At 42.2% G+C, this 12527-nt stretch overlaps 1 protein-coding gene and 1 long non-coding RNA gene across 3 annotated transcripts in view; one reads left to right on the forward strand and one right to left on the reverse strand.

Moving 5' to 3' along the window:
* The window catches only part of LOC121886482, a 154585-nt gene that overhangs the window by 115431 nt on the left and 26627 nt on the right, over positions 1-12527 (reverse strand). The gene's annotated exons all lie outside the window — the stretch shown is intronic.
* znf503 (zinc finger protein 503) lies at positions 1804-4789 on the forward strand. The gene is made up of 2 exons (XM_042396479.1): positions 1804-2583; positions 3208-4789. Exons 1-2 carry the CDS (start codon positions 2329-2331, stop codon positions 4648-4650), a joined length of 1698 nt encoding a protein of 565 aa, XP_042252413.1. The 5' UTR covers positions 1804-2328; the 3' UTR covers positions 4651-4789.

Raw genomic sequence — 12527 nt, forward strand, 5'->3', positions numbered from 1 at the left:
CATTAAATCAAGACTAAGAGTGATCCTGAGCCACTTACGCAGTGGAGGCAGGTGGAGGATAATCACCCCACAAAATTAGCTCATTAAAATTTTATATGAACCTCGGTAAATTCAAAGAAACTCCATAATAGGTAAACACAACCTTCTGAAAAATATGTCCTTACAAAAGCTGAATAATATTCTGAAAACTATTTATTGTCTTTTTTTAATCAACCTGTATGGTTTTCATTATTTGCCCAGAGTTTTATGTATTGTCTTGGTTTTTTTTTTTGTCAAGGACAAGGAGAGTGATAAGGTGATGAAAAAATAAAATAAAATAAGCTTTTTAATATCATTATTGAAGATGAGTCTTATAAACACATTTACATGTTTTTATTTTTTTCTGAATAAAAAATATCATACCTGATGGATGGAATGGATGGAAGGTTTTATTTTGCATCTTGGAAAGAAAGTGGCCAGAGATTTTACTAAATCAACAAAGTTTGCATGTTGCACTCTGCTTACACCTCCTCCTCATTTGCAAAAGTGAGTTTAGAGCTCTGTGGAACTGTATAATCATCGACTTGAAATACCTAACCCTGCTTGTAAACGCTTGTATCTGCACGGACTCTGAGTGATTCATAAACGTGTCCCTGTGTGAAATACTAGCAGGAGATTTCAAGCTTTCTGTTTAAAAGTAATGAATAACGGCGACGAAAAAATGTGCAGCCATTTAAGGATAAAGCCGAGAATTTGGTGTCTGCTGCGGCGAGCCATCCATCACGTCCACAATAAAGGAGTTTTTGCCTGACGGTCGAAATTTATGGTCGCCCTTCTCTGCCCTAATAACTCAAAGCGCTGTGTCAGAGCCTGACAGCCGTTGCCGAAAACAGCACCCCTGTTATCAATCAAAAAACACTTGCATATGTTTAACTTTCGCCTGATCAGCAAGACATTTATAGGCTATTGAGTAATAAGATAAGTGGGTCTATTTCAATGAGAAGAAATGTGGAAGCTTTAATGATTAATGGCAGCCACAAGAGGGGTTTTTAAAGCGCTCTTGGAATAAAAAAGAAGGAATTTTTGGCTTGAATGTGGCGGAATATTTTTAATTTCAGAGACAAAAACACTTGAGAAATCACATGCTATTAGATGTCTGTAGCAGAATTCAAGCTCTGTAAAAAATGCCTTCGAGCTTGTCTTCAATTAAACAGTCTTGAATTATAAGACCGGCCGCATTTTAACAGGCCTAAATGATGATGGAGGAGTGAGTGAGAGACGCATCCCTTCTTCTCTCGACTTTTTTCATGGATTCATTTTACAGTGGTTGACCTGAATCTGACTGAGAAGAGGCGAGAGGACAGCTGACAGATAACTGGCGTCCAGGACAGGGAACTGACAGATGACAGGCTGTGTGATTGAAAGGAGAAAGTTACAGAAAATGTGTAACATGCCGATGGATAACGGTACACGTTGGGGTGAATATCTAACCAGAAAAGTTGGTTTTATTTCTTGTTTTCGAGCCAAAAGTTATTCATTGATGAGTCGAGTGGTCCACGTACCGTTTCTTTTGTCATCTCTTGCACGGATAAAGCATTAAGTTGGGCTTAAAATGCGTTTATCCACATGACAATTAGCTTAAATTCACTTACTTGAAGTTAGAACAAGGAGTGTGAATGTATAATAATTTGACCTTTGGTGTCAGTTTATCAAATATCGTAAATTAAAAGGCCCGGACTATAGTATCTTACGTAAAACGTGAAGAAATCGTGTTAATCAAAATGTGTCTGGTGCTACCTCAACATGGCCAAAACCTCTTCATCTTCACCTCGTGGTTATCCTGGTCCACCTACCCTGAAACCACACAGGACGCAGGGGCGGCGCATGCGTCAAAGCGCCAATTACGCAAAGACGCATATGAAAACTCAAAATTAAAAGCGCTCGGAGTTGGTGAAATGTGAAATACACAACCGTGTGATGAGGAAACGTCACATTCCCTCGACCCGCCGATCACCTCAGGGTCTCCTTTTGATTGGGAGGCGGCAAAAGCCTGTGATCAGCGGACTAACTCAGATGCTGCTGGAGAGGAGGCGGAGTGATCCCTCCTGCCCTACGACTCACGTAAACCGAGTCTGCTCTCGGACCCGCAGCCACTGTCAGAGCGACGCCGGGGATGAAGCAACGCGGCTGTGATATACACGGATCCTGCTCACACACTCCGCGTCTCTTTTAAGGATTTAACATTATCGCTTTTATCTTTGGCAAAGGCTATAACCGTCTGACGTCTTGAGTGTTGGCTTTATTTACCCTACACATGTATTTCTCAACCATTTCCACGAGAATTGGGTCATGATCACATCGCCCACGGTCTCTGTCCTGAGAAATAGCACGAATCCAGCGTGGGAGAGCGGCTCCTCGGGGGAGAAGGGCGCAGTGAAGATCAGCCAGCTAACCGTCCACAACTCCGTTCCTCCCGCAGACCCTTCTCGCCAAGCCAGTCGCCTTCCCATAAAGGTTTTGAAAATGCTCACGGCTCGAGCAGGACACATTTTGCACCCGGAGTATCTCCAGCCTTTACCGTCCACCCCGATCGGTCCCATTGAGGTAAGCACTAAAACATTTTTTTTTTTTTTGTGAAAACGTTTGCGCACACGGGCATCAATTCGCTTAAACTACAAAGTGTCTCCCCTCGGAAATCACTGGACTTCCAACCCGCTATCATCGGATGAATTTTGTGGACGAAATGGGTCAATAACTGCTGACAAACAAGATTTAAATTAGAATAATAAATACAATATTTGATAGATGACGGAACAGCCCTGAATACTCTCCAAATGACCTAGACCTGGTTTACGAGTTGATTTCTAAACATAATGGTTGATCTTTTTTCTCTGCATAAACCGATGTGTCGAATTTAGACTCACTTTGAAAATTAATAATCTTGTTGTAGCAAATTGATGCCAATATGAGTAATGTCGTTTCGGACGTGTGGCAGTTTGACAATCTTATCTTCTATCTCATGTAAAACAGCTGTGTGTGTGTGTGTGTGTGTGTACGTTCGCCCTTACATGCCCATTGTGCCGAGTTGTTTTAAGTTTCATCTAGAGATAAGTTTATACGCAATGCGTAAAATACGCGGAACGGTCATGTGTGCGTATTTACTACCAAAAATTATATGTATAAGTGCTTTTATGGACGTCATTAATTGTGTTTTGTCCTATTTCACAGCTGGATGCCAAGAAAAGTCCACTGGCTCTTTTGGCACAAACATGCTCTCAGATTGGAAAACCGGACCCGCCGTCCTCCTCCAAACTGTCCTCTGTGACCTCAAATGGATCTAGTGACAAGGAGACCAAATCCGGTCCGCTGAAAATGAGCGACATCGGAGCCGACGACAAATCTAGCTTCAAACCTTACTCTAAATCCTCAGAGAAGAAGGACTCGAGCAGTAGCCTCAGTGGAGATAAAACCAGTTTCCGAGTGCCTAGCGCCACCTGCCAGCCGTTCACTCCCAGGACAGGCAGCCCCAGCTCATGCACCTCCGTCTCTCCACTGCCGTCTGAAGGCAAAACGGGGGACAAGGAGGAAACGAAGGAGTCTGACAGCAATAAAAGCAGTACAACAGATAGTAACGGCAGCCATAGGATAAGTGGAATTACCTCTGATGGCAGCCAACACCAGGAGAACACATCTGGATCCAAGACTGTTACATCAGACTCACCATGCGTAACCTCATCGTCCTCCTCCGTCATCGGCTCTGGACTGGTTGCCCCTGTTTCCCCCTATAAGCCTGGTCACACAGTTTTCCCCTTGCCACCTGCTGGTATTTCCTATCCTGGAAGTTTAGCGGGTGCCTATGCAGGTTATCCGCAGCCGTTCCTCCCTCATGGAATGACCCTTGACCCCACCAAATCCAGCAGTCAGCTTTTGAGCGCACAGTTCGCTGCTGCCAGCTCACTGGGATGCAGTAAAGCAGGGACGAGTCCACTAGCTGGAGCGTCCCCGCCGTCCCTTATGTCTGCTAGTCTGTGTAGAGACCCCTACTGCCTGAGCTACCACTGCACAAGCCATTTGTCTGGTGCATCCAGCGCCAACTGCGCACATGACTCTGCGGCCGCTGCTGCTGCGGCCGCCACGGCGCTGAAATCTGGATACCCCCTCATGTACCCGGCGCACCCGTTACACGGCGTGCATTCCTCGGCCCCGTCCTTCGGCGGGCATCCGTTGTATCCTTACGGGTTTATACTGCCCAATGACCCCCTGCCGCACGTTTGTAACTGGGTGTCTGCTAACGGACCTTGCGACAAGCGCTTTTCCTCCTCCGAGGAGCTGCTCAGCCACTTGCGGACTCACACGGCCTTTGCGGGTACGGAGAAGTTGATATCTGGGTACCCGGGGTCTTCCTCTCTCGCCAACGCCGCTGCCGCCGCTGCTATGGCTTGTCACATGCATATGCCTCCTAATGGCAGCCCAGGCAGCCCCAGTACGCTGGCCCTGAGGGGCCCCCATCACCCACTCGGACTGAGCAGCCGCTATCACCCGTATTCAAAGAGCCCCCTGCCCACTCCCGGAGCCCCGGTGCCGGTGCCTGCAGCCACCGGGCCATATTACTCCCCGTACGCCTTGTATGGACAAAGACTGACAACAGCCTCGGCCTTAGGATACCAGTAGAGACAAAGAATTATACATTTATAAAGGAGATTTAGGCCCAATGAGTTTTATATTGTACTTCATGCAGGGACTGGATCCATGTGGGGATCAGTGTATTTATTTGCGATAGCTTCAAGCGTGACTAAAAATAAAAAATAATTATAATATAACTTTCAACAGCCTCAATGTGCATTATTTTACACAAGAGAGATTTTGGGTCATGTTTACCTGCTGTGCATCGAAAATTATTTTTCTGCTTATTTAAATGGAACTTCCCCCCCCCCCAAACCACTAAACAATAACATGGATTTGATTCTATATGCTGAATCAACTGTTAAGTCTTGCGAAAGTTACATTAATTCTGCCTAATGTAGACGATTTAAAGGGCCGCTTGTACTGAGTGATTTGACAGATTGATGGACGTGGAAAATCAGTCACAGCAGCTTCTTCAGAATTGTCATTGATTTATTTTGTGTGGCTGCTGTGGCCTCGTGCAACGTGACGCCCGTTTTTACCCGCATGACGTTTTTAAAGCTTGAGGCAGCTCTAAAGTTGCTTCCAGTGCTCTATTTTTTTCCAGAACTTTTTTTTTTTTTTAAATACACATTTACTATTTATTGTACGTAAAGTGAGCCTCAGTCAGGTCAAAACGCCTTTTAGTTTTAAGCAGAGGAATTAATCTAATTGCCTATATCATTTTTCTTTTTTTCTTTTTGTTTCAGGATGTTGGTTTGGCTGTGCAATGGGGTTGTTTATTTTTTATTAAATTGATCATTATTTTGTGTAAGAGGCTGTGGCAAACACAAATACATTTAAAGAGTATTTATATCATTTATTTGTGAACCATCACACTGAAATCTAACAAATTTCCTTTTAGTCATAACTTCTGTTTTGTGTTTTGTGTTTTGGTGTTGCCATGATGAGGCTGACTGGGGTTTTTCAAGGGCGTACAGATGTAAAAACAAATTACCGAATTACAAAACCATTTCATGTTTTTATATTTCATACAAGATAACATCTTGGATGAATGAGGCGTCTATGAGCATGTATGTTTTTGTTTTATTAACTTACGGCGACAAGAAGCTAAACCCATTTGGTAGATTATATTGTGAAGGCCTTGGTGCTGTGGCTACAGTCTGTGCAGCGTGTGTGTGTGTGTGTGTGTGTGTGTGTGTGTGCAGATGCGATATCTCTAGGCCTCATCAGAACATGCTGAATCTTCTCAATCATGAGGTCATGGATTATCGTTTCATTAACGAAGACAAATGAGCTACTGATATCAGCGAAGAGCTCTCTAAACAAAGATTTACGATGACACCAGATGTGGAACGTTTCCACAGCTTTTGTGATTGCTGTAATGAAGCCATGAAGCACAGAGCATGAAATAAAACAAGGCCTAACTATTTAATCAGCCCCTTAAAACAAATCAACTAAATCAAGCTAACAGTGTCATTATCGGTCCGCAGTAAATCAGGCTGCTCTCCAGCAATAAAATCGCCATCATTAACGGTCAGATGTCATATTCATCAAACAAACCCATCTTTCATGTAGATTAGTCCAAAACATAGCTCAGTGATATATGCTAATAAAGCCCCTAACAATTCAGCACTGCGTCCAGTCTAGCATGAAGCCAGCCAGCCAGCGTGGATCATATGTGATGCCTCTTTTTTCATTCATAAACAGTACATCAATGTGATGTGAACAAATGGATCTTTGAACGTAATTTCTCAACATTTAATTTGATGTGTGACGCTGCTGTGTAAACTTACACGTCCTCTTATGTCTGTGCAGATAAACCAGTCAGTAAATTATTCAGTACATTAAATTTTATAGGATCAGCTGATGCATTAGTTTGAATTTAGGAATGGACTTAAGTCTGTGGACTACAGCAGAACATCTCTGCTCGTTACATGTGGATCAAATGTTTAGAAAATTCTAATAAGAAAGTCTTGGATTTTATAGTGTTAAGTTATTTCTTGTGTGGAAACTTAATCATGTTTTTTTTTAATACTCATTAATAGTATATTATTAAGTGAAGGATTTTACAATATTAATAGCTTTTTAGCGTTTTTGTTTTGTTTTGTTTTCCAGGAAGTCTCATTAAAATCAAGAACTCTATTCCAAGGGGTAAATCAGAGCAAATGACAAACACGCAAGATCACAAATTAGTCTCATGAAACAGCCATTACACACAGACTTTCACAAAATATTTTTTAAAAATATCAGTGAGGAAAGTCCCTCAGATGTCTCTAAAGTTAAAATATGTTGCCATTATTCTAACAGAAAGTTGCATAATACTGAAAAAGAGTTTCCCTTTGCAGTTAAGTTTTGGTATAAGAACTAGTCTGCTGTCTTTAGCTTTGCTTTTAACTATAAGGATAAAAAATATACTTAAATATGTTGCCTTATAAATAAAAACTGTATATCCTGCTGCAGTAAATGCTATCCTATCGTAATCCACCATAAATAATACTGTATTAGTGGATTGTATAAGGTTTTTTGCTTTTTTCATCTCCAGAATAAGAATACAAAAACATTTTTTAGTTTACAAGCAAGTTATTCAACATTAGTTTTGTTGAACAATCTGCTATCTAACCAGTATTTATGATAATATATGTATTCTATCAATTACATCACCATTTTGGCCATGGAGCAACAATTTGAGCTTATGTCGTATATTTAGCCTTTCAGGATTTAGAAAAAGTTTTAACATAATTAAGGAGGTCTGGAGGTTATCGGGGGCAGATGCTGCATCATATGGATACAGGTACTGTATAGGTACATCTGTTTATAACATTAACTGGCTCAGTGGACTTCAATACAACCATCCTACGACGGTAAAGTCTATCAATTTCTTTCTAGTGACAGATGATCTCTTCCCCACATGCTTGAATCTGAAATACTGTCGGGACACGAGACAGTGGATGGCTTTGTGACTCCACGTTGAATCACAGGGACGGCCTCACCTGCTCTGCTTTGAACTGCAGCATGAGCAAGACTCGTGGCCTTTCACCTAAGGGGGAACAGATCAGCGCAGCGTGGGCCCGTCGCGGACACATGTTGAAAAATTGTGTTCTGTGTATGCGTTAACGGCCTGCATGCGCGTCACTTCTGCACAGCTGCGCGCCATGTGTTGCGCTGTGTATGGCGTGTTATGGTTGAAGGCGGCGGACGTCATCACTGCCACGCCAGGCTGACGTTGCTCGGAAATGGATTTTTCACAAATTCATCAAATACATGAATCATCCAGCTTTCAAACACTTGTTATACATGTTGTAATTATATAATGAATTTAACACTCTTTTGTCAGCTGTATTAATGATCCAATCGAGGGATTTCCCTGTCGTTACATAAACTTTTGCTGCTTTGAATAAAAATTCCTCACTGCTTATGTACTCTGGAGAGGCAGGCGGATCTTTGTTAACAGACGCAAAGGAAAAACCAATGACCTTTTGCATGTTCAATCAGCTGAGAAGTGCGTCTTCCATCATCCCGAGAAACATGGAGGTTTATTTTTGCAGGAGAAAGGCTTTTGCTTCTCCAAACAAGCCCAAGTATTTATCATCACTCCATCATTTCCTCTCTTTGACAAGCAAAGTAAACGGTAGGAATACAAAGTTAAAAGCTGGGGTTTTTACTGAGCCGTTGACCTTTGGAGCTTGTCTTCTTCTATTAACTTTAGTGAGGCATCATAAAATGAAGCGTGGTATACTGAGATTATCTTAATGTGGACAACTTGTGTGTGTATATTTCCTGCATGCTCACGATAAAGTGTGTCTTTTTGAGTTATAAGCCAGCCGATGGGAAATGGAGAGAAGGGGAATTTTTCCCTTGTAGGCAGTCTGTCAACACACAAAGCAAAGGAAAGAGCAACAGTGAGTTAAACAGTGGGCCCTTGTCTTTCAGCACTCAACATTCCCTATAATTTACACACCACTGACAGGGGCCATATTTAAGTCTGTCATAGGCGGCAAACTTTTTGTTTCCAAACGTCTTGCTCACAGTTAGTCGGCTTCTGCTATGGTCCGGGTGATTAATGACTTATAGCCTTATTGTGTGGAGGTGGCTAATTAACTACAGGCTGACTGAAGAGACATGCTATGAAAACCTCCTGATAACCCCAACTTTTTCCCCTCCTCGTGTTGGCATGTGGAAGCTCTTATTGACAAATTTGCAAGAAGCAGACTAACGTTGAGTAAGATGAATGGCCTCTGCGAACAGTAAACAGCCTTTAATTTAACAGTGTTTAAATGTATGACACACTGGCATTGTGCTTCCTCGCCGTTCGTGCTCTCTGGTTGAGAAACGCAGCCAAAGTTCCCCCTGCTGTAGGTTTAAAATTAGGCTTGGCATATTCATGGAGGGAGTTTCTGGGTGCGTGGGCTGGTGTTCATTGCCTCTAAGTTTTTCGGCAGTCCCTTCAGACTGACGCTCTGAGACAAAGACAATCAGTTTCTTTCACAAACTACACGTGAACATGTTGAGCGGGCAGCCGTTGTGAAGGAGATCTGATACAGTCATAAACAAATAAATGGATTTTGTAGAGCCAGCAGAGGAGGAGGACAAAGAAAACATTATATTGCACACAAACTAACAATAAACCAAAGCCACACAAGCTGTTCCTTAAGGTCAACGGCTCGTTGTGGCAGACACACGACTGGCCAGAAATTGTGCAGCCATCTCCTCCACTTTATCTCCCCCTTCCTATTATTAGGTTTGTTAACATACTGTATTGCCGTGTTTGCAGTCATGTCGACAGGCTAACTTAATCAAGTTACTATCGAACTCGTGTGCTTCGCCCAGTGCGACAGTTTTAGTGCCAGAATTATTGCCTTGACCTATGAGAGGAAATTAGCTGTGGACTCAACTTGGTGACTTTTCTTCCTGGTGAAAAAAAATATTTATCAGAATAGTGACAATGATGGAAAATAGCAGGGAACAAAAAAAAAAAAAAAAAGTTCCTTCAATAACGTTGCAAATGAAAAATGCCACGTGGACCCAAAGTGGTGCAAAATGCATAATGCCAGCTGGCAGACCATTACAGGTGATGGACATACCTAAGTCAAATATAACAGACTGCTGTTCATTAATATACAGGAGAGCCTGCAGAATCAAGCCTGCCATCTGGTTAAATCGACAGAGTAATCTACAGCTCGTGATTAGGGCTGAGGAGCAGAGTTTCTCTTTAATCTTTTTCAGCTTTCAGAAAAAAATTTCCATCTGCACCATGTGGCACATCATTTTTCTTTAAGACAAATGGACTGTTTTCGTATGATCCAAAATTAAATCAGCAGAAAACAATCAATCTTGTAAAAGGCCTGGGAAAAGAATTGAGATTTGGATTTGGTTTTCCCTCCTCTTGTCTTTAATGTCTCACCTCTCACTTTTCTTGTCTGACTGGCTTTGCAGCCATCAGCATTCTTCCCATGATGCTCTCTGCTCAGTGCCATCACATGGCCTATACCGAGCCCTGAACTAATGATGAATATGAAAATGGGCCTTAATATAGTGATCCCTCTTCAGCTTCGTTCCCTGTGGCGCTCCACAACAGATGGTGACCTGTGAGAGTCTGTGACACCAGAACCAAAATCCACACTGACGCATAAAAGAAGACAAAATACTTCAAGTCATCCTGTCTGCAAATTAGTGAGATGACACAACTGTCAGGTGCCAGCCTCCTGTGACAGTTGCCCCCCTCCCCATTACAGGAGCAGCGATGCTTTCACTGCACGACAAAAGGGAAATGGGTGCATGTTTTTTTATAGGAGACCTGTCTGTCAGCTGGCTCTCAAGTCATAACAAATCACCAGCACTCAGCTGAGGCTGAACATTCAGGGCATCAGGAGGAAGACGGATGACCTGCAGGCCTTTGAAGTGCTCTGGCAGTTCAGATGGCTCAGCGGCGCTGACAGAGAAATATACACAACAGAGCAACCAATAATGAGAACATTAAACATTCCAGCCACCTGACAGGCTGACAAAAACAGCCTGGCCCCACATCAATCATCCGCTGAGACATAACCTTGACAATTAGTCCCATCTGATACTCCCTGTAACCCCTGGGCCTGCACTGCAATGTGACTCCACTTAAGAAGGAGAAAGCCAAAGAGCTTAATCTAATTCCTTAATTCTGATTGATAAAGACGTAGTAGCAACAGAGACCGCAATATATATCGGTTCAACACATGATGGATTCAGAATCAGTTGGCAAGCTCTTTGTAAAGTAATGACTCTCCAAGGATAGATCTGAAAATAGAAAAATGCACATACTGTAGTTCAATTATTTTCCTGGCTGCCTCTGAAGATGTTGCGGCTAAGAACACAAAAAAATGTATCCAGCATATGTTTATGGGTCTGCCTGCTCAAATATGTGTTTTAACGCCCCACAGGCATTTGGAAGCTATATAAATACTTGTAGCACAGCCAACGTTTCAATATAACTCGAGGCATAGATTCAACATGAATAGTTCTTTAATGCACGTCTAACGAGGTTACATATCTTACATCTGTATCTGTGTAAACATGTGCTAAATGTCAAGTCTGCTATTAAAAAGCACTATAAATTTTGCTTACTAAAAGACTAAATATCATTAATGTTATGAAAAATAATAATTACGGTGCTTTTTATTGTGAGCGTACTCCTCATTAGCCATGTACAGAATATTTTTCAGTCTTGCCCAAACTCTACACCCCAAATTTAAGTCGGTTGACCCTCCGAAAAAAGCAAGGGGCCATGTTGTCATCACTCCATTCACTCTAACTATGTAGTTACCATATGACAAATGAGCCATGTGAAATGACATTTCCCTTTTGCCTTCACACCTGTAGAGAAAAAGCAAAGCAAACGACAGATGGATGGATGGCAGAACCTCAAAACTACTGTATCTCCTACTCGTTTGGCAAAATGGAAAGAGCCGGGCCAATGACTGTTTACAAAAACTACCTGAGACAGAGCTGCGGAGTTCCAAGCCCTGAGGATGATAAATGGCTTTGCTAACCCTGTGGGACTACAGACCCAAATGAGGACAGAGCTAATTGCCGTGCGAAATACTTTGGCATGAATGGAAAGAAAATGCAGGCGAGCCGCAGCCAAAAAAGGGCCCAGTTGCTGCTCTGAACTCCTAGTTGGCTTTTGCTTACAACAGTTCACTCGGTGTCCATAAATCATGGACTGCTTACAGCTGAAACTGCCCTTAGTCATCAACATGCAATAGACTGAGTGACAGATTCCATCCTGACTACATTAGCCCCTGGTTCAAACGAGGCTCCTTTTTTTAACTCTCCTACCATCTTGAAGCTCACAGGAAATGAAAACCAGATGGCTGAGGATTGCTGTGTACAACATAAAGCTGGACTCATATGGGAGAAAAAGACACAAAAGAGTAAAAAAAGAAAAGTGCATACATTGTTGGAGGAAATGATAGGGGTCAATTTGAGGTATCCTGGGTTTTTGATATCCTTCAAATACTGCTTCAGATATGGTTTTATCCTGAGGCTATGATTTGCAGCACATTACTCATTTTCAGCTGACAGGAGGACTGAAATGCGGTTTCAGGCTGTGTTACACCCACACAGGTGAGCACAAGTGTAAAGTCCACAGTAATTCACAGCTACATCTGTGATTTCTGAACTCCTGAATGATCTTGAATTTCTTATTTCAATGGGAAGAAATGTTTAGAGATGTTTTAATTGCATCGGAGTTAAGGTTCTGTATCCAAATAATCATAGTCATAGACAGTAATGGGATACATGTGCCAGATTTTTTTTTTTCACAAGCAGTGTGGCTAATTTATGTGTTTTTAAAACACATTACATGTTTTTGGTCTATGGCGAAGAGGAATGCGCTATATCAGACTGTGGCTACCCAGGAAATACTTTTGGTCTTTTCATGGGATTTG

This window comes from Thunnus maccoyii, chromosome 20, assembly GCF_910596095.1.
Source record: "Thunnus maccoyii chromosome 20, fThuMac1.1, whole genome shotgun sequence".
Lineage (NCBI taxonomy): Eukaryota > Metazoa > Chordata > Actinopteri > Scombriformes > Scombridae > Thunnus > Thunnus maccoyii.

Bases quoted from the DNA above. Each gene is read 5' to 3' on its own strand.
- znf503 (XM_042396479.1), top strand. From the start codon at position 2,329: ATGATCACATCGCCCACGGTCTCTGTCCTGAGAAATAGCACGAATCCA. The intron at 2,584-3,207 runs GTAAGCACTAAA...CCTATTTCACAG, and splicing joins CCCCGATCGGTCCCATTGAG to CTGGATGCCAAGAAAAGTCC.